Here is a 22,456-nt window from a genome sequence, read left to right as displayed (position 1 = left end):
ACCAGATGAAACCACATTGCCAGATAAATACAGTTAGATGTATATGGAAGGTGCCATCTTGTGACTTACCTTCAATTCTCTTCAGGGCAGTCTGACATGACTCCTGGTTGGGGAATTCAAAGGGACTGTTACAGGTCCGAATAGTGTCGCATTCACATTTTCCATTGATGATATTGCATCCTGTTACAAAGTTTTCATTGCAAGGTTCAAATCCATAAAGCTGGCCATCATCCCAATTCTCATCTAGAAGACAAAAGAAATAGATTTCATTTTCACCAGGCTGGTTTAGGTCCACGCTTACAATATGCAGATAGTAACAGTGTTGCAGCCTTTTAAGTTTTCTAAAACAATACATGTAGTTAGAGCTTGTTCACCTGAGCATTTTTTTAAGGACACAAAGTTCTCCATTCTTCTATCACGCATCAGGGGCAGGAAATTGTACATATAGATACTTAAAGGGGTTGTCCAGCGAATCTTGTTCCTTTCAAATCAACTGGTTTCAGGAAGTCATTTAGATTTGTAATTTACTTCTATTTAAAAATCTCAAGTCTTTCAGTACTTAGCTGCTTTATACCCTTCTGGAAAGAGTGTCTTCTTTCCAGTCTGATACGGTGCTCTCTGCTGCCACCTCTGTCTGTGACAGGAACTGTCCAAAGCAGGAAAGGTTTTCCATGGGGATTTACTCTGCTCTGGACAGTTTCTGTTACAGACAGATGTGGCAGCAAAGAGCACTGTGTCAAACAGGAAAAAATACATCACTTCCTGCAGGGCATGTATCAGCTGATAAGTACTGGATCTAAGTACTGTGACTTGAAATTTTTAAATAGAAGTAAATTACTAATATATAACTATGAAACCAGCTGAGCTGAATTTCTGTTGGAGTACCCCTTTATGGTGCGTTCACACCTACAGGATCTGCAGCTGATTTTCTGCAGCAGATTTCATTTAAATAACTGAACACAGCATCAAATCTGCTGCAGATCTGCTGCAGATCCTGTAGGTGTGAACGCACCCTCAAACAGCAATTCTCCAAAATCACAAAAAGAATAACAGATTAGCTCCTATAAGCATGAGGAATCATGTGTAAATACAGCAGAGCAACTAAGGATATTTCAGATTCACCTAAGCTGACTTGACTATTCAGAAAGCTGAAATATTCTTGTAAAACATCCTCTGCAGCCTAGAACTTGTGCATCCCATCCCATAAATGTCTCCAGGGGCCATAGTGTGCTTCTAATAGACAGTACATGGTAAAGCTGGTCATAGAGATTATATAATTGCCAGGTGAAGGCTTGTTTGGCTGACAGCTAACCTCTTGACCCCCCCATACTTAGACATGATCAGTCGACCAGAGTGTGCATGTGCTTTTTTAGTAGTACAACAACAATCCTAAGCTGTAACAGAATTGTAACAGAACTTTCTTTAAAGTGGTAGCGCGGCGCTAAACATTTAGTCACAAAATAACACACATTACAAAGTTATACAACTTTGTAATGTGTGTTATATATGTGAATTGCCCCCTTCCCCGTGTTTTCCCCCCACCCACGCTAGACCCGGAAGTATTGGTGCATTATACTTACCGCATTCGTATCTTCCCCTGTCCACCATCTTGTGACAATGACGTCATCTTTGGGAGGCCGGCCAAACCGCTCCATCCATCCCTCATGCCGGCCCCCCTATGCCGCGTCATCAGCTGCTCAGCCGCGATTGGCTGAGCATAACTGTGCTCAGCCAATCGCGGCTGAGCAGCTGATGACACGGCAGGGGGCCATTCACATACATAACACACATTACATAACTTTGTAATGTGTGTTATATTGTGAATGAATGTTTAGCGTCGCACTACCCCTTTAATGTGTCCTGGCATTATCTGCCCCTAGGCAATGATTTCAAATGAGCCAGAAAATCCCAATATTGGCTATTAGCATATGGACCCCTGCAACTACCTATTCATTGACATGGGTTAGACAGGAAGAAGTTTATGTTCCTTATAGTCCAATAGTTCAGCTCTTATAATTTCACACATGCTGGACCAAAAAAGTGTATAATTTATAAATACACCATACAAAACCGGAAAAAGTTTTCCCCCCTCTTAACGTGGTCTGTAGTCTCTCAACTCACTCATGTGACACACACAATTTCCTGAAACACATCACTGCTGAAAAGCGCTCACTGTTTGTGTATGTTTCTGCAGTAAATTCCCTGCTTATAAGAAATCTCACTGGTCTGAATGTTACACTTGTAAGACGTGTTACAAGTGAAAGCCTGAGACGGCAAAATCTAGGGAAAATAACAGTAAAGTCTACACATAAACAAGTGAAAACATGTCTTATATAAGTGGAGTCTGTCTGACTAGAGATACTGGCGAGTCCCAAGCATGCAGGAACATCAGACGGCACATTCACATATATAGTGAGTTTGTATATAATGCACCTATTCAGCGCATCATGTTTATAAGCCCATTAGAGGGATTGTCTAAGAGTTTGAAATGTAAAAGGAGAAGTCCGGCAGGAAAAAAAAAATTCAGTTCAGGCTGAGGTTAACATAATAAAGAACACTTACTGATCCCCATACCCACGCAGCGCCGCATTACGTTTTAGGACCCCCGCCGGTATGCTCCTGGTATCCCTGCAGGAATGTCATGACTGATGGATGCCCCGCTCCGCCAGTCAGTGACTGGGACAGGACAATGATGCAGTCACTGACTGACTGAGCAGGCTAAATCCTACCCTTTCCCCAAAGTTGGAAAAACACTACATCCGGCAGGGTCCAGGAGCCCTGTGACAAGCGGGCACGGGGACCGGTAACTACACAATCTTTATTACGTTTCCTACACCCCTATAACCAGCGATCAACTTTTGCATTTCGCCGGACTTCTCCTTTAAGTGGCAAAAAAGCTGTAACATTAAAAACAAACATTACTTGGGGTAGGTCCAAATAGCATTTTTGCAGTACATAACCATAAAAATAACCATTTACAAATTGATCAGCGAAAAAGACAGCAAAAACGCAGTGTGAACGTACCCCTAGGGCCCTATTACACGGGACGATTATCGTGAGAAAAATCGTTGAATTGTTCATATTTAAACGATAATCGTTCTGTATACTTGCAGGCAACAATCGAAAAATCATTTGTATGTCGTTGATCATTCAATTAGATCGGAACCTAAAATTATCGTCAATCGTTCACTTTAATTCCACATTAGTTTGCCCAAGTTCCGCATTTTTTCCACTAATCGTTCAGTGTAATTGCACATTGTTCATTGTTTTGCTGGGATCAGGAGTAAACGATCATAGTAAGGATCGCAATTACGATCGTAGTAACGATTGTAACTAACGATTATCGCTGTGTGTAATATGGTAAACGATTTCAGGTTAACAATAAACAATCTTGTTTGCGATCGTTTATCATTAATTGTTAATCGTTAAAAATCGTTCCGTGTAATAGGACCCTTACCTGTTCAATCCCCTCCAGTGGCAGTGCTTTGGTTGTTTATTTTTGCTGGAGCAGTACGCTGTACACCCATGTGACCACTGCAGCCAATCACAGGCCTCAGTGATGATGGGAGGGGGGGGGATTGAACAGGTAAGTAGCTAATGTTATAGAAATTTGTTTATTTTCTTAAATTCACAGACATCAGCTTTAAATACATATCCGGTCCACTATACTTTCCAAACCCTCAGAATCAGTCATTATAAAGACTCTAATAAACATAAATAGAGTAACTATTTGCTAGGCTATTGGTATACGTCCATGTTATGTGATATATTCACTGCAGATATGGGCTACAGAATAGGTGCAGGAGGGCAGTGGTTTAGTACAGGTCCTAATGATGCACACTGGATTCTTATAGTTCTTGCAGCTGTTAGATGTGTTCAGCAACGTCCATAGAGCCCACTACTACACATTCACAGGCTAGATCTTCAGGAAAACCACATAATGACTTGGCCCACTGACAGCCGCTCCTCAGCGCACACTGGTCTTCTTTATTCTATCTTTTACAGCAACCTGTTTATGCACTAGGCAAAAAACCCCTGTCCCAATCTTTGATAAGTCAGTAAAGCTTCCTTTTAGGCTGCTGTTCAGTTGCGTGACATGTCTGTATGAAGACTCAGCACCTTGATAACCACCATTACCCAAAGCGCACATTCCACATCAAGATCTCTGTGTCAAATTCCTGTCTTTCCACATGACTGGAATGTAAAAAAAAAATCCCAACTAACCAGTACTGGCACTGGTCCAGACTCTCTTCCCGAAGCAATAGAAGTAAGAGGCCTAGCAGGCTTTTATTTCCTCCACCAGACTCACGTCAGTCTTAGAATTTTCCTCCGCACATAACCTCCTACGGATCTTCTAGTACTAAGTAGCAGGGGCAAAGAGAATCACATCTCTAGGATTTTGGCACTGTAATGTTTTTTATTTAACTACATGTGTACTAAAGAGACATCTTACACAAACGAGTTATAAAACTTGTTATGAAAATCCACTAAAGCATACAGGAATAATGCTGTGCACAGTGATACTTTATTCCATTATTACACGGTGACAATTGGAACACGAAAACAAATGTTGCAAGTCAACGCGGTCCCATCATTATGACCCTCAAGCACGCTCAGTTTCGTCTGAAGCAGAACACTTTGCATTTGATGGTGGCTAAAGTTGGATGCAGCCCTTGGGAGTCTTGGAAAACATAGATACAGCCTATGGTCAATGGCTGTATCTGTTTTCCAAGCAGCCATAGGGCTGCATCAAACTTCTTCAGTCATCATCAAATGCAAAGTGTTCTGGTTCAGACGAAACTGAGCTTGCTTAAAGGGGTTATCCAGCGCTACAAAAACATGGCCACTTTTCCCCTACTGTTGTCTCCAGTTTGGCTGGGGTTTTGAAACTCAGTTCCATTGAAGTAAATGGAGCTTAATTGCAAACCGCACCTAAACTGGAGACACCAGTAGGGCTGCCAACATCATACTGAAATATGACACACTAAGCTCCTGAACAGCCATAGCACTTCTTTACAGACATGACACAGCTTTTTACACTTAGTGCTCCGGCCTTTTAGTGCATCATAATGCAGTTTGATGCTGGGACTCCCATTCGCAGGGAGATGCTCAGATAAAATGCAGCCACCACACAGACCAACAACGGATGGGTGTAAGCGACCCAAGGGTGGCTCTGCAGGTTTTTTTTTTTTAAGAATGAAAAACGAGATGCCACTTTCAGACAAAGATTCTGTACAAACAGCGTTGGGAGACCTCTTGTGGATTATCAAACTTAAATCTGTGATAAAAATCCAGGAGTTTAACTTAGATTTCTCTCATAGAATCTGCCACAGAGAAATCTTCCATGTGAACTTGCCCTAGATTGTCAGCTCTGCCCGGACGGCAGATTATACTACATCCCCTACAGCTGGGTGAGAGGTGCAGCACATCCTGTATACATGGTCCTGCCATGTATACAGTCTGATAGCACAATAATACATAAGGGAATGAATAATCATTACAGTCCATTTCAGTCAATGAGTGAAACACCAGATCTCCACAATAGCTTCTTCTTCTTCTATTGGCCTCAGTCTGGATGAACATGAAACAGAAATATGGATGGCTTGCCCCTAGTGTACAGTGCAGCAGAGTGACTGTAAGCTCATTCATAATGGGAAATACAACCACAGTGAAGACCATGACACCATATTGCTGAGGGTGGTTGCATTTTACCTGTGAGCTCCATACATTACGCAACATTTCCAGAAATAAGCATTTACAAATGACAATGTTTTTGGTAATTGTTGCTAGAATGGTGTTTGGCAAAGAAGGTTTCAATATTAAGAAGGGAGAGCTGGCATTGCTCTATGGCTTTGGAATCAAAACTTTTGTTACAATGTTCATTAAAGAAATATTTAGGGAGAAAACCAGCAAATACTCGGGCTGTTTATAAAGCAGCCACACTGTTATAATAAAACGCCTGCAGCTAGATAATGCTGTGTTTGAGGTGTACCGCTCAGACACACAGCTATATTACATACAGCGCGGCAGAAAGCTCCAGTCTTTTATTGTCTTCCCTTTGTACTGAAAGAACCTGTTTAGGTTTGCACTAGCTTCAAAGGGATTAAAAGAGCATGTTTGAGTCTCATTCCTCATAGATTGAGGCATACTTTCCCTAGGGAAATTTTTATTGTGACGGAGACTAAAAATACAAGACTGGATCAACGTGTCTGCAGGAATCACAGTCAAATGGTCAATGGGATACAAAAAAAAAAAAAAAAATATGTGACAGGATTTATATTGCCAAGTGGTTTATATTATCACCTCCCCACTGTACGATTTCCCAAGCAAAGAGCAAAATTGCTTATGTATTCCTCCTGGTGTGCACATTTGGTCTGCTTAGACAGCCTGACAGACATGTAAATTATGTCCTATTTTTATGCACCTTACAGATGTAGTCCCATAGTCAAGTACTGGAGCGAGAAGCATTCCCCCCTTAGGGACAAAATAACGGAGTTTCTCTGTTATTCTCGCTCATGCCAGTCACTGCTTTGCCAGGTGATCTAACCTGAATGTGATGGGGAAGTCTTTAGCTATTCTCTGCATTCCCTTTAATGACGCACCTAAGGGATTAGATGCGTTGTGCCGAGACATTTTTAGAAGGAAAGCAAACCTGTTACTGTTTCCTCCGCGTTCAGTGAAATAAATCTTCTGATGCAGACAGTATTTTTCAACCCTATAATGATTCCTTTAATTGCAGATGGCCGCAAGCAAAAATAGGTGTTTTTTAACCCCCTTTCCAGCTACAGTACACAGGCAATAAACTGGTTCTGAGCTGTAATTGTATGGCTCAAAAAAAGGCTATTTTAATTTGGCAAAAACCCTCATGAGAATGCAGTTGTTTTTTTTGTTTTAGTTTTTTTCTCACTAATTTTCCTGTGTATTTTTGGCTGTATTGTGGGTAGAGATGGGCAAACTTACAGTAAATCCAGGTTTACGTGACCCCCATCGCACAACATTCAAATCCCTTAGCCCAGAGAAGATGGATGCAGCCCTCAGGCTACATCAATCTTCAATAGACTCAAGGATTCTAATGCTGAGCGTTTGGGTTTGATTAAACCCGAGCTTAGGCCTCCTTCACACTGCAGGAAAATCTATCCTGATTTCTTATCCAAAATCTGGATCGATTTATTGACCCATAGGGTTCTATTGGGCCCAGACACCTTTCAGGATTTTTCCTGAAGGGTGTCCATGCTGGAAAACAGGCCCGGAAATTATAGGACATGTCCTATAGTTGTCCAGAATTCCGGCACAGATGCCTCAAAGAACTCTATAGGGGCATCTGGAATTCTGGATGCACAGCCTGGGCCAGAGCCAGCACGGGGACCAACAAAGTTATGAAAATCACTAAGAGACACTTATTATGGGAAACGCACCTATCATGTATTTTCCCTGCATTTTCGGTACAGCATGGAGTGTTCAGGTCTCTAAGGTTGGTGACATCACGTCACATAAACTGCCGTCACCTGCTGCAGTGGTGGGGCAGACTGGAGCAGCAGGAGTCGGCAGTTTATGTGACGTGACATCACAAAATTTACAGAGACCTGAACACGCCATGCTGTAGTAAGTGCAGGAAAAATGCACTATAGGTGAATTTTCCATAAGTGTCTGTTAGTAATTTTCATAACTTTTTTTGGGGCAATTACATATCTTAGAATTATTTTGCCCGGACTTCCCCTTTAACAGACAGTAGTTTGCCATCGCCAATGATTCACTGTGTGAAAATCTAGAATGATGGTTCTTTTCTCAATATAAAACATACCTCTTGGACCTCAGGCTCATTTTGTGGCCCATTTTGACCATTTCAGTGGAACCTGCCTGTATATGCTCAGCTTCAAAGAAAAGTTTTTGGCAGCAGAGTTTTGACACTTTTTTTCCTAAAATGATTTAATCTAATTCATATCTTCTTTTTTCTTTAAAACTCCTTGTTTACTAAATCACTGTCTGCTGAGTCAGTGGATTTTTATCTCCTTGCACAGCATGAGAATGAGAGAAAATGAAATGAGCAGGGGTCTAAGAGCTATCTTTCAAACTAATGCACAGACAGAAGCACTGACAAGGAGAAACACTAAAATGTCTGTCTGCACAGAAAGCTGTCTTAATGAATAATAACACAATGCCACAGTGGGAACAGGATACTTGTATTACCTCACCTGCATTAGAATATTTCAGGAACCACTGCTAACATAAAGATGAGTCTTGTATAGATTAAGTGGGTCATACACTGGCACTGACATGTCATAGTGGAGTCTGATCCTTCTGAAGCAGCCAAGCAGTGTAAAGGACTTGGACACCCCAAAATTTCCCAACTTATTAGATGGTGGCCCATATTCTCCAATTCTGAGTATAACAAAAATAATTCCAAAACTTCTTTCATGTATACATTAAAGCATCTGCCTACAATGACTTATGGATGTGGTCATAAAGAAACTTATGTGTAGATTAGAGATGAGGTAACACTAAGTTACCTGAGTGTGCGGCATTTAATTGACAGTGGCTGAAGTTGTTGGATGGCTCCCTGAAAAACATGTTTTCCAGAACTCCTTAGGGTTGCATCCAACTTCTGCAGCCACTGATAATCAAATGCCGCATGATCGGGTTTGGAAAAACCCTAGCGTGCTTGAGGTTCGCTCATCTGTGGTTAGCACTGTAGCCTTTGCAGCACTGGAGTCCTGGGTTCAAATCCCACCAAGGGCAACATCTGCAAAGAGTTTGTATGTTCTCTCCGTGTTTGCGTAGGTTTCCTCCAGGTACTACAGTTTCCGCCCACACCCAGAAACATACAGATAGGTGAATTTAGATTGTGAGATTGTAATGGAGACAGGGAGCAATAAATGGTATAAAGTGCTGCGGAATTAGGGTGTGCTACACAATTAAAAGCACTATTGTTATCTCTAGTGTAGATGACAAAACCACTGAAATGCACTGCTTGTTACTGACCTAAGTCCTGGTAAGTCTATATCACATGATCTCACCAGATTGCCACAGAACCTGTACGTTCTATTTTTATAGAGATGAGGCAGTAACCCTATGGGAAACCTTCTAATTTTATAGTCACATACCAAGCACATAGCACAAGAAAACACTTAAGCTGATGCTTTGCAAAAAAAAAAAAAAGTTTATCCGAAAACATGAATATTGCCTAGTTTTGTTACCTAGTATATAAAAAAGAAAAAAATATGGAATATTACTATCAGTATGACCTCACCAAAGCTAAGGACTAACCTGGTAGAAAAGTCACAAGCAGTGGATGGCACTGCTCATCTAACAGTCAAGCACAGGATGGCAAAAGATGGAAGCATAGTGCTTAAAAGTTTGTGAAATGTATTTTAAAGTTTGTAAAATCTACATTAGATTCTTACTAGAGATAATTGCAACTCGAGCATGCTTGGGTCTGCCCGAATCCGAGTGTGCAGCATTTGATTACCAGTGGCTGAAGAAGTTGGATGCAGCCCTAGGGAGTCCTGGAAAACATGGATACAGCCTATGGCCTAGGGCAGTATTCATGTTTGAGGCAGCCTTAGGGCTGCATCCAACTTCTTCATCCACTGGTAATCAAATGCTGCACACTCGGATTCAGGCAGACCCAAGCACGCTCAAGTTGCGCTCATCTCTAACTCTCATATAATAGATATATCAGACTTGGGCATTTATTTATAGAAGAAAAAATCCAGTATCACATATCTGTAAGTGGCAAAAAGATGAGAACCTTTGCTTTCAGCCTCTGGTATGAACCTTTGTGCTGCACATCAGCTTAGAGGAATTTATTCCAATCTTTCATACAAAACAGCTTCAACTCTTATGTCAGTGTCTTTCCCCAACAATTCTATTGGATTAGGGTCGGGGCTTTAACTTTCCATTCCTAAAAGTGATCTTTATTCTTATTTAACCATTCTTTGCTTAGTGTCTTTGTCTTCCTGCATGACCCACATCCTTTCGAGAATCATCTCACTGACAGATGCCCTGACGTTTCCTTTAGGCCTCCTGCACATGTTACCCACTCATGTAAAAACTGTAGTAAAACGCAACATAAACAGAAAAGAAAAATGTGTGAACAAAGCCTAACATTACGCTCAGATTTAGGTTCTTAATTGCTATTAAGAGCCAGAAATAGGCCTGGAAAAAAGAAGAAATCTTAGTTTCCTATATAACCTGTCCTCCATTCATAATCTGTTCCTGGCTTTGGCTTCAATAATTGCGATGATAATCTTGACTGTGTCTCTATCTAGTTTCAGATTTCTGAAGGGTTCACAAACTTTTAAGCACCACTGTAACTATGGGTATGGTAAGTGAGGTCTATTGCAAAATGGACAGTCTCATGAAGGCAAGTGTACAGTAGACAAGTATTGTTACTATTTGCTTATTTTCTAGCAGTCACAATGATATCTGACCACTGTGAATGAAGATTAATGGTACAACTCATGTATGGCTGATCTCTGATACTGCCGCTGTATCAAATTGTCATTATAGGTGCTGCGGGTGGTAAAATGTAAATACCATTGCAAAAACTGTTGCTAGGCAACAATGACGCCCCTGGACCGTCAAGTCCCACTGCACAAATTTATAAAGCGCTGTTCCTTTGTTGATGGTGTGACATGTCATCTCGTGGGAAGGGACCTGGAGTCATTGCATCCTTCCTTCCTTCCAAACCCGCATCAAGCATCTTCATTGGTAACTATATTAAGACGACGCACCTGCACAGATATAAAAACGAATCATTTCCTATATTAGTTGCTTAGAACAACCAAGTGGGTCATTCCTTATTTTCAGATGTACTCTCTATTTCTCTATACATGAAGCTCAGAGGAAGCCACAGAAGAAAATGCAATTGCACTAATGTATTCTGCTTTAATACAAGCTCAGGTGGGCAAAACAATAGCCTGAGCGTAGTAATAATAATAATAATAATAATAATAATAATAATAATCTGTTCACCTATATTACCTAGCACAAGACATAAATCTGCAGATTAACAAGAAATATACATTCCAATTAAAATAATCTGTTGGATGGGGATAAGTGTTAAAAAGCTCTAAAAATAAATAAATAAATAAATAAATAAATAAAATTGAGATTATAAATGCTGACCTTGTGGAAAGACAGAGCACCACATAGACGTATTGTTAATGATTAAGAGGGATTGATTTATAGATTTAATTCTAATAACATATCATAGCACATAGGTTATAGAAACCCTGCAGGTTACACACTATCTATAGGCATGGTCACAAGGCTAAGTGGCGCATAGTTTTTGAACATACAAACACCAGTGTGCGGCATTTCATTTTTGGTGGCTGAAGTTGTTAGATGCGGGCTTAGGGAGTGGTGCCCCTTAGAGTTCTGCTTAGGAATTCTTGGGCTCACACATTCTGTATCAGGGTCCATTCACACATATCAAATCTACAGCTTTAAATCTGCAGCAGATCCTGTTGGTGTGAATGGACCATTACAAAACAAATCGCCCAACATTACCAAAAACTTGTGCTGTCTGAATTATATAAGCCCTAATAGCTGCATCTGTACTATTATGAGGTCTGAATTATATAAGCCCTAATAGCTGCATCTGTACTATTATGAGGTCAAATGGACGGTATGTGGTCATCTAAGGGGCTGAATGGAAGAATTCTGAAAGATTTACTGTCCAACACCTAGTATAAACGGATCACTTACTTCATGATGAATACAAGAATTAGCCTTAAAAGGCACAATTACAGCGACTTGACTTTTACAACCTTGGGTTTGCAAAGCCCAATAAAATAGACTGATAGTCACCCATACTCGCCATTACTCACAAGCTCCTTCTATCTGTAATGTTCTAACAATTAACAATAAAAATGGCATATAGTTCCTATAATTCTCTTAAGTTTAATGGGCCCCAAACATCAAACCTTCTAAACTTTAGGGTTACCTTACATATAAATTGGCAGTGGAACGGTTTATTGCTACTGCTATTTATGGATATAATATCTTGTCTTTTTAGCTGTTTTTTTTTTCCAGAACATATTGGAATAGGATTGAAATATGTTGACATAATCCATTGTAACATGGAAATACATAGAAAGTTTCAATACATAATGAAACTTAGGTCTGGTTTATGGCGCAGCATGTTTATACCACCTGCGTTTCAAGAAAGCTGGTCATTAGCAAAATGTCCCACTTGTGCTGTTGGCCAGAGAACTGCAATCCATTGAAATTTGTATCAGGGCAGCCTGCCATCATTACATCATGCACTGCCCAAAGAAGTGAGAGTTAGCAAACGCCATACTAGCGCAGCTCTTTAACTCACTAAGTGGCCCCATGTGGTCAACAAATGTCTGCCAGTATGCAGGCTACACCTAAATAAGCAGATCAGACTATATATTCTGACTTATTTATTTGCCTTCCTGATCAAACATACAGCAGACCGCCTATGGAAACAAGCTGTTATACATTGTAAGGCCTAGGGTGAAATCATAATTCCTAATTAATGTTGTATCAGTCTCGAACACCCTTCATAATCCCTAAAGAAACATGTCTGCAATACAAATAGTCACAAATGTCTTGTTTCACATGATGTTGTGATGAAAGCCATGTAGGATCAGCTTTGACCAGGACATGCTCTCTCCTGGTCTGGGTCCCCAAGTCTGTCACTTTTCATAGTTTAAACATATTTTGTCAGACCCAAATAAAATTACATTTCGGACTAATGTTAAAGATTCTACTAGGAGTTTGATGTAATGTCTGACGGTTCACACCAAGCCACAAATCCACTGCAGAATAATACTGGCACCCTTCTATCTGTAGTATTGACATCCAAAATACTTCCCAGCGTGAGCCAACCCCAGCTGAATGGGCATGAAACCTACTGGGGGGGAAACCTCACAAGAACAACCTCTTAACTCATGTTAGATCTCTCCAAAGAGGGAAACACAACACGTTAGCTTCCATACCCACAGGGGTGTAAGTGCCATCAGTTCACGGAAATCCATGAGTACTTGACTGGAAAGATCTACTGTATATAGGGGAACCTTGTTTTACGAAACAATCATTTCATGGGGTGGAATGTGAGTGACCATTAATAAAAAGAATTTATCATAGTATCGGTTTTATTGATGAATTGTAACATGTACATGGATGGCATTACCACTAGAGATGAGCGAACTGGGTTCGGGTTCGAGTCCATCCGAACCCGATCGTTCGGCATTTGATTAGCGGTGGCTGCTGAAGTTGGATAAAGCCCTAAGGTTGTCTGGAAAACATGGATACAGCCAATGACTATATCCATGTTTTCCACATAGCCTTAGGGCTTTATCCAACTTCAGCAGCCCCGCTAATCAAATGCCGAAAGTTCAGGTTCGGATGGACTTGAGCATGCTCCAGGTTCGCTCATCTCTAATTACCACTCAAAGATTATTGTGTGAAAAAAATGTTACATCGGTTGAATTTGATCGATAATCCTTCAGGCTATGTTCACACAATGTAAGAGACCGGACGTTCCTTGACTCCGCCCGGGTCACGGAACGGCTGGTCTCTGCCTGGATCATCCCGGCCGGTACTTAAGTATCGGCCGGATGATCTTTCCGGCCGCAGGGTTCTGATGCGAGCACATCACCGTGCGCCCGCATCAGAACCTCCCACAGCACACAATGAAGCAAGTGGCCGGAGCCACTCGCTTCATTGTGTGAACTGACAGGGTTTTCTACAGCCGCAATTCATTGAATTGCTGCCGCAGAAAACTGACATGTAAGTTATTTGCGGTGCGGCACGGGATCCCAGCCGGAGCATATATGATGTGTATATGCTCCGGCCGGGATCCCATAGAAGATAGGCTATGTTACACACCGCACAAAGTAAGGGCCGTTGTTGCCGATGGCAACAACGGCCGTACTTTTACGTAGTGTGAGCATAGCCTCAATGTGTATGCAGGCAACAATCAAACGGCTAACAAGAATTTGTTTGCATGTTGCTGATTCCATCTCTTCAGCTGAACATAAATCATCGGTAATTATAACGATTATTAACAATTACAATCGTTCGCTCATTTTCCGTGTATGTAGACGTTGTTCATTCGTAATTAGGAACGTCTGTAGGCTAGAGAATACAAATGATCACTATTGCTACAGTAACTAACGACTATAATTCCACGTAATGCACTGAAGGATTTCAGGTCGTTCCCAAAAGCGGTTGTTTGCAATAGTTTATTGGTGGAGATGGAAAATCGCCTTGTCTAGTAGTACCCTAAAGGCCCATGTACATGGCCGACAGTAAATAGAAAACAATTGCCATTTAGTGAGATCTGCACTTGCTTCCAGAGACTTTCCAAGGCTCCATGAATCATGCAGCCAAGCCATACAAACAATAGCTAGATTCTTTATGCCACTATTTAAATGCATTGATATCATATGCCCATCTAGTGCTTAGTGCGTACACTGCGGCCAATTACAATAATTCATATGGCTGCATAAGAGATTCAATCAGCCGACAAACCTGAAAGCTAATCAGACTGATCGCTGGCTCTCTAACGCAGGTCTGGTAAATGAGCATACCTAGGTATACGTATTACTAGAGATGAGTGTGACTTGAGCCAGACCGCTCAGCATTTGAATATCGGTGGCCGTATCCATGGGTTTCAGGGCTGCATCCAAACCTCTTCAGGCACAAGCTGGAGTCAATCCCATTTATACTCTTTATCAATAATCGGCCCATGTAAAACGCCCTAACACAGAAATAAAAGGAGCAAAAAGATACATAAACCCTACAAAATAAAGACTTCATTGAGTGATTGAGCTGATGACGACAACACTGGAAAGTAACTATTCAGATGTCATAAAAGCCCAGCTCTGTGTGTTTCTTGTAAGACTTTTAGCTAATCTCTCAGATATAAGGAATATTACTCAAGGCTTTTTTCCACTGTTTGTGTGTGGCAGAAACACATGCTTCCCCTCAGACTTTCTGAGCAGTCTACTGATCATTTACCTGGAAGAAACAAAGCGCCTTGCACTGCACCTATTTGCAAAGCCTCCCTGGTTTATGGAGAGAGGCCTGTCTAACAATAACACCAGGGAAACACAGGCCCTACTTTTACTAGCTCAATGAACATTTAAGTGCCTCATATTTCATAGCTAAAGGTTACTGGGCGGTACATTAAAAAATCTAATGCAATGGTATTAATCACTTTTATATCCTTCTGCCAGATCATGAAGCGCACTACAGTTCCAATATAGGTGCCACTAATCCATGTCCCTATGTGCTTACTGACTAAGCAGACAAATGTATGACGTTATTAATGATGTAAAGAGCACATGGCTACACGCATAGAACACAGGTAATGACCATATTAGTTCATAGAAAGCAATGTACCGTTTTGTTTTTGAAGCTCTACGAAGAGAACCCAATAGAGCTGTCAATGATCAAGGTTGCCAAGCCTGGCATTTACGTGGTTAATATGCTATATCCTTATTCACAGATCCATTGTTCTCTGCAGAATGTAATTACGGGCTATGATTAGCCACGGCGCTAAGAGCAGAGGGCAATAAGTAATTTATACCATAGATAATTGCGCTATTCTATTTCCACAACGCAGCAGTCATATTAATCTAATCAAACGCAGCCTCATTATTATCCGCTATTTAGGACGTCGCTATTGTTCCTCACCCATCAAAGTGATATGTTTACTTTCATTTCAATAATGGCTTTTTTTTTTTTTTTAAAACAGTCATTTATATTAATTGATTCAGAGGAGACATCTCATTGTTTGTATTTAAGAAGCACTGACACTGCGAGATCCCTCCAGGTACAGTTTTCTTGGTTTCATATACTCCTTGTTAGCACAACATCTGGAGAGATTTTCAGGAAACTGCAGCCTTAAGACATCAGGCATTGAAGTGGGGGGCTCGAGTAATTGCTAGTCTCTCCTCGTCCTGCATCCGAGACCTAAAGCATTTTGTTGTGCAGCTGCATGCTGATCTGACAGTTCAAAAGCTTTACCTGCACACATGGGTATATGACTGTGGTTACATTAGCTCACTACTTCTAAAACACTTCCTGCTTGTCCTATGAAATATAGCCCTTTGGGATAACAACGATACAAAGTTATATGGGGTTATTTGTCAAAGCTGATGCAGTGTTCGTGGCATCTTCAAGTACAGTGTTGATTTTTCAAGTCCTATTTTTAAAACAACTACTATCATGGACATAAAATGTGCCTTGTAGATTCTTCTAGGCCTCTGATGGATATTTATGAGGCAACTATATTTCATTAACCCTGACATTATACTCTCTGCATCTAGCACTGCATTAGGGATCTACAATTCAATGCCTGGGCTGCACACAGACAGTCAGCAGCATATTAGTAGAGACTTATATTTTTTCTTTGCATACTGCTACGCCACTACTAGAGATGAGCGAATATCGAGCGTTGGACATTTGATTTGTGGTGGCTGCTGAAGTTAAGGGGTTATCCAGTGCTACAAAAACACGGCCACTTTCTTTCAGAGACAACACGACCCTTGTCTCCAGTTCAGGTGCGGTTTGCAATTAAGCTCTATTCACTTCAATGGAACTGAGCAGCAAAACCCAGCCCAAGCTGGAGACAAGAGTAAGGCTGTCTCTGGAAGAAAGTGGGCATTTTTTGTAGCGCTAGATAACCCCTTTACATAAAGCCCTAAGGCTATCTGAAAAACATGGATATAGTAATTGGCTGTATCCATGTTTTCCAGACAACCTTAGAGCTTTATCCAAGTTCAGCAGCCCCCGCTAATGAAATGCCAAACACTTGAGTTCAGACAAACTCGAGCATGCTCGATATTCGCTCATCTCTAGCCACTACCTCTCCCAGTACGGCATATGCCTAATTCACACTGATTAAAGGGAAAGTTCTGTGAAATAGTTCTATTAACTACAATAAGAAGCACGCACAAAACTTGCCGGGTGTGGGTCAGTTATCTAGACAGCCCAATACTCCAACGGGAGCGGCGTCTTTCCTTATAGAATAGAAGAGAGAATGTGGCAGCACATAAGTGCAATGACCCTAGAACCTGGTGCTTTGGCTGTTAAGACATGATGGAAAGGGCCACGCTGGTGGGCCAAAGGTATCCCTGCTGTATGGGAAAGAGTGATGGCGGACTCTGCATGCCGACTTCCTATAGATTGAGAATGGAGGATGAAAAGCAACAAATATCTGTTGTAGGTGACTGTAGATCTTTCTTTTCTAGATGTCAAAAAACACACACAACAAGTCCTCGTTTACAGATACAGACTGACAGGATTATAAACAACGTTACTTGATTACTAATAATTTTCATAGCAGGAAAAAGCCAGGACCATGAGAACCCTAAGAAAACTGCTTTGAAATCACATACAGCAGAAATCACATACAATACTCAAAGACCTCCAGGCTAAGGGTCCTATTCCACCGCACAAGCAGGACCCGATCAACGACATAAATGAGCGCGATCTGCTAGATCGGCCCTCGTTTATTGGGCTTATATGACGGCCCTGATGATCGTGAACCAAGGGCTGCAGGGACATTGTTACCTGTCTGGGCTGCAGGTCTTCTCCCGGTCCCGCGCGGCAGCATCGGCTTTGGAGCGGGGCTGTCTGAACTGACAGACCGCTCAGCCAATCACTCGCAGCGGCGGTTCAGGCCAGTGATTGGCTTAGCGGTCTGTTAGTTCAGACAGCCCCGCTCCAAAGCCGATGCTGCCGCGCGGGATCGGTAGAAGACCTGCAGCCCTGACAGGTAATGTATGGTTTTGCTGAAATCGGCGGTCGTCGCTGCGCAACGCTAATCAATCATAGCGATGCGCTGGTGGCGAACGACGATTTTAGGTCCGAACCTAAATGAACGATCAGCCGATCGGCTGATCGTTCTCTCTATTCCACGGGGCGAAAATCGGCCGAATCGAGCCGAATACGGACGATTATCGCTCCTGTGGAATAGGCCCCTAAGCCACAGAAATCTGGAGTGCTGGGACACACTGAACAGGGCTCTATGGGCAAACCCCTATGAGGACCGCACTGCTTAAAGGAAGGCATAAAAGTTCCTTCTGCAAAAATGTTCTATAGCCAGATGAAACAAGAGCTCTTTAATCAATACCAACACTATACTTATAGACAATAAAATATAGGCTATAATGAATGGGGTATCCAACCTATAAGGAAGCCAAAACATAGTGGGGCTCTTTTGTCTCTCGGACTAGTGGCCTTTAAAGCAGTAGTTCAAAATTTTTTTATTTCAAATCAACTGGTGCCATAAAGTGGCAGAGATTTGTAATTTACTTCTATTAAAAAAAAAATCTAAGTCTTCCACTTATCAGCTGCTGTATATCCTGCAGGAAGTGGAATTCTTTCCAGTCTGGAGAGCAGGAGAGGTGTTTTATGGGGATTTGCTACTGCTCTGGACAGTTCATGACATGGACAGAGTTGGCAGCAGAGAGCAACGTGTCAGACTGGAAAGCATCTGATATACAGCATCTGATAAGAACTGGAAGACATAAGATTTTTTTATTAGAAGTAAATTATAAATCTCTGGCACTTTCTGGCACCAGTTGATTTGAAAGAATTAGTTTTAGTGAACTACCCCCTTTAACGTGTTACAGGAACATCAAAATCTGAGGATTACCTTTGCATTTTAGAGCAAAAACTTGAGTTGATGAAAATTGGTTCTACAAAAGGTTAATGATCCAAAGTAGACACAAATAAGCAAATAATGGTTAAATAAGCAAAAATGGACTGTACTAAACATGCCGGCAATGAGCCCTGATCTGCATCTAAAGGAAAAAGTTAAAATTTAATACTGGGTAAAAGGTACATTCAAAAGCTTGAAAGGATCAGTTGAAAACAGTAAAAACAACAGCACCACTCTTATCCTCAGTTTGTTTGTGGTACTGCAGACGCAAGGACAGGTTGTCAGTGTTGTAAAAGAATGTGCAACCAAGTATTATGGTGCGTTTACACAGAGAGATTTATCTGACAGATTTTTTAAGCCAAAGCCAGAAACAGACTATAAAAAGTAAACAGGTCATAAAGGAAAAATTTTGATTTCGCCTCTTTTCAAATTAATTATTGGCTTTGGCTTCAAAAATCTGTCAGATTTTTCTGTGTAAACACACCATTAGAGTCCTATTACACGAAGCAATTTTTAACGCTTAATGACTAACGATAAACGCAAACTAGATTGTTTATTGTTAACCTGAAATCGTTCACCATATTACACAAAATGATGGTTGTTAGTTACAATCGTTACTATGATCGTTTACTCCTTCTGATCCCAGCAAGACAATGAACAATGTGCAATTACACTGAACGATTAGTGAACAAATGCGGAACTTAGAGAAGAGTGCCTCTAATTCCATCCATGTTATGAACTACGTTTATTCTTTTATATTAGAAATGACTGCATGTATGTTACCTCTTTCTTGAGTGTATTTGGACATTCACTTATTTCTGAAGATACGTGTTTGTTTGTTTCACAAGAAACCATAGTGCCAGTAAGGTTGGCCATAAAAGCATAGGGCTGGAACTGTCCTTAACCACTTGAACTATTTCCCATAATAAAAGGAGTTATCCCATGTATCATTTTCTTACTAAAAGTGTTTAAGTGCTGTTAATATCAGTAAAAGAAGTAATTTGAAGTATTACTTTTATCAATTTGCTTCAATGTATCCATATTGGTGCAAGTGCTAATCTGTGCCGCTATGGGCAGAAGTTCCTAAGTCTATACAGCAAGATGCGTTGTGTTATAAAAATGAAAGTAATAATTAAAAATTAAAAAAAAAATATGTTTATATAATCTGGATTTGAATAAATATAATATTCTTTGCAGGAGAACTCATTTACAGTATATTCACATGCAACAGCAATGGTATAGCATATTTAAAAAAAAAAAAAAAAAAGTAGTGCCAAAAGAAAATAAAGTTAACCGTAACATTTCCCACAAGCTATATTATAAAGAAAAGACCAATCTAACATATTTTATTCTCCATGTAGAAAAATACTGCACTGCTTTTTCACCAACACATATGTCTGTTTGATAGTTTTACGGTATAAGATGATTCTTGAGCCCCTGGGGAGAGCACAATGAACGCCTGTTCTCACTCCCTAGATGTGCACTGCAGTAAGATAATCACCTGACTTAAGACTAATAGATTTTTGTTTTTCTATTACTTGCAATTTGTGCTCATATGGGGAAATTGCAATGAGCTCTACTGAGAATGAAGTCTACAAAATCAGTTCCAGCTAATCTAGTTCCTGAAAATAAGACTGTCCCCATACATAATTTATTATGGTTGCTATGGTGTTGATTCAGCTCCAAATTAGATTTCTGGCTGGCTCCTGAAGTGTCCAACCGGGCCAACTTTTGTACATGTGATTGTTGGTGTGTAAAAAAAAAAACAGCTCAATGCATCTTTACGTTCTCACATACAGGGCAGAGGGCTGTGAAGATGGCAGCCAAAATGGCTATACTATTCTTTTTTCTCTTTTTAAACAAAGGACGCTCACTGCACTGTTTGCTTCTATCAGAGGCAGACAAGAGTGTTGCTCTTTGTTGCAAACTGTAAACAGAAGGTGGTAAGAAGTTATTATATGGGAACCTCTAGGAGGGTGGTATTTTGATTCATTCGCCAACAGGGGTGTTTTTGTTTTTTTTTTTCAGATTATTAGCAAAATTGACAGTAAAGGCCCTATTCCACGGAACGATTATCAGCCGTAGTCAACCGATATTCGTCCCGTGGAATAGAAGGCAACGATCAGCCGACATCGTTCATGATTGTTGCGCGGTTTGTCTTTCAAGCATGTTGAAAAACAAATGACCAGGATAGTAGCGATCTGCTGCCGTCGCTCTGTGGAATAGGAGCGGCGACAGCAGACTGCCACTATTCTTTATGGGCTGCCCGAACAATCAGGGATCATCCGGGCAGCCTCCCCGCAGCTCCCCACGGCCTTTCCTGCACTCACTAGCTCGCTGCTGCCGTGTGGAATAGCAGCGGCAGCGAACGAGGAGCAAAAGAGCGCTGATAGCGCTTGTTTGCTCCTCACTGTCGGCCCGTGGAATAGGGGTTTAAGGCAGATAATGGGTGGATAAGTGAAAACAAAACAACAACAACAACAACAAAAAACTACACTGCTATAGCCTTCTTTTCGCTCCTGCATTGCTCTACAAAGTCCAGTAAAAGTACCCCGGTAATTTCCTGTGCACAGTACACTACAGCCAGTCACTGGCCTCAGAGGCGACATACAGGAGAAAGTGACAGTGATCACTGAATGGCAGGTATGAGTATTTTTTTCTTTTTACTCAGCTATTCACTGCCCCATTATCAACCAGAAAACGCTTTTAACATGTTACGGACGTCATTTATCTGTCTGGCCTCCCCTGACGGCTGTATGTACATTATTTTAGTTTGGGTTACTAATTGGCCTTTGGGTGCGGCTTAATTGAAAAATCCATTGAATTTAATAGTAAAAACGGAGAAAGAATGGTGACAAAGGAATAACTGTGTGTGAACAACTAATAAAAAACGTCTGCTGTTTGCAAAAGACGTCTGGAAAGAATTGTTATGATCGTTATTTTGACGTCCGTGGCGTCCGTTATTCAATACATTGTGTCCATTGAACGCCCATCTTTCCACTGACTTTAATACATTGCAGTCAGTTAAATCGCGGCAATAATGGACGCCTTTTCTCTATTTTTGACGTTGTGTGAACATAGCCAATAAGTGCTGAGATTGGAAATTGTTAAAATGGATGTCCATTTCTTTACGCTTTATCACTTCTAGGTTCCAACCAATTTCCTAATACTGTCTAGCATTCAGAACATCTAATCTCCTTTATAGACACAAAGTACAGAATAAATTCTGTCTTCTTTCTGCTGGCCTATAATTTGGCTCAACCCTGCACTGTGACTGAACGCTGATCTCGAGGATCAGCACTCATTTACAGAGCCTTTACACAGCTGGATTGTAGGGTGTGGAGTGCCACATACATGACCACCGGATCATCCCTGCGACCCTATGCTGCAATCTGCTTTCAGAAATACAATTTGCCATCAAATTGGGGTTTGTTCATTTACCAGACGATTCCTAGGCTTATTAGGCCGTGTAACAGTAACGGCAATAGCAAAACCACGACTCCAGGCATGCACTAATAGCCAAGCCATATTACCAAGAGTCCCTGCAACAATGCACAACTATTGGTTTCAGCCACATGCATTCAGAGTAATTTGCAATCTGTTAAAGCGTCACTGCCCAGATACCATGCTGTGTGCTCTATACAGATCAGAGTGGAGAGATGCAGCTCATACTAGTTAGAATGGGGCTCATACACAGAACTCAAAGGGTATGGGAATTCCTCGGCAACCCAATCCCCCATTGTGAGAGAGCACACAGCATCATGGCATTCACCCTTTAAAGAACACATATGACAAGTTATCAGATAAAAC

General features: G+C 41.1%; 1 protein-coding gene across 2 annotated transcripts in view; it reads right to left on the bottom strand.

Annotated features, from left to right (window-relative positions):
* Window positions 1-22,456, bottom strand: part of CRIM1 (cysteine rich transmembrane BMP regulator 1) — a 555,578-nt gene that overhangs the window by 493,757 nt on the left and 39,365 nt on the right. For both annotated transcript variants that reach the window (XM_069955382.1, XM_069955383.1), the window contains exon 2: window positions 70-243. In XM_069955382.1, coding sequence (XP_069811483.1) covers window positions 70-243 — 174 coding nt within the window. The remainder of the gene's footprint in view (window positions 1-69; window positions 244-22,456) is intronic.

This window comes from Dendropsophus ebraccatus, chromosome 15, assembly GCF_027789765.1.
Source record: "Dendropsophus ebraccatus isolate aDenEbr1 chromosome 15, aDenEbr1.pat, whole genome shotgun sequence".
In the NCBI taxonomy this organism is placed as follows: domain Eukaryota; kingdom Metazoa; phylum Chordata; class Amphibia; order Anura; family Hylidae; genus Dendropsophus; species Dendropsophus ebraccatus.
Note: the sequence above shows the minus strand (reverse complement) of the source record. Positions and strands in the feature narration are given on the sequence as shown.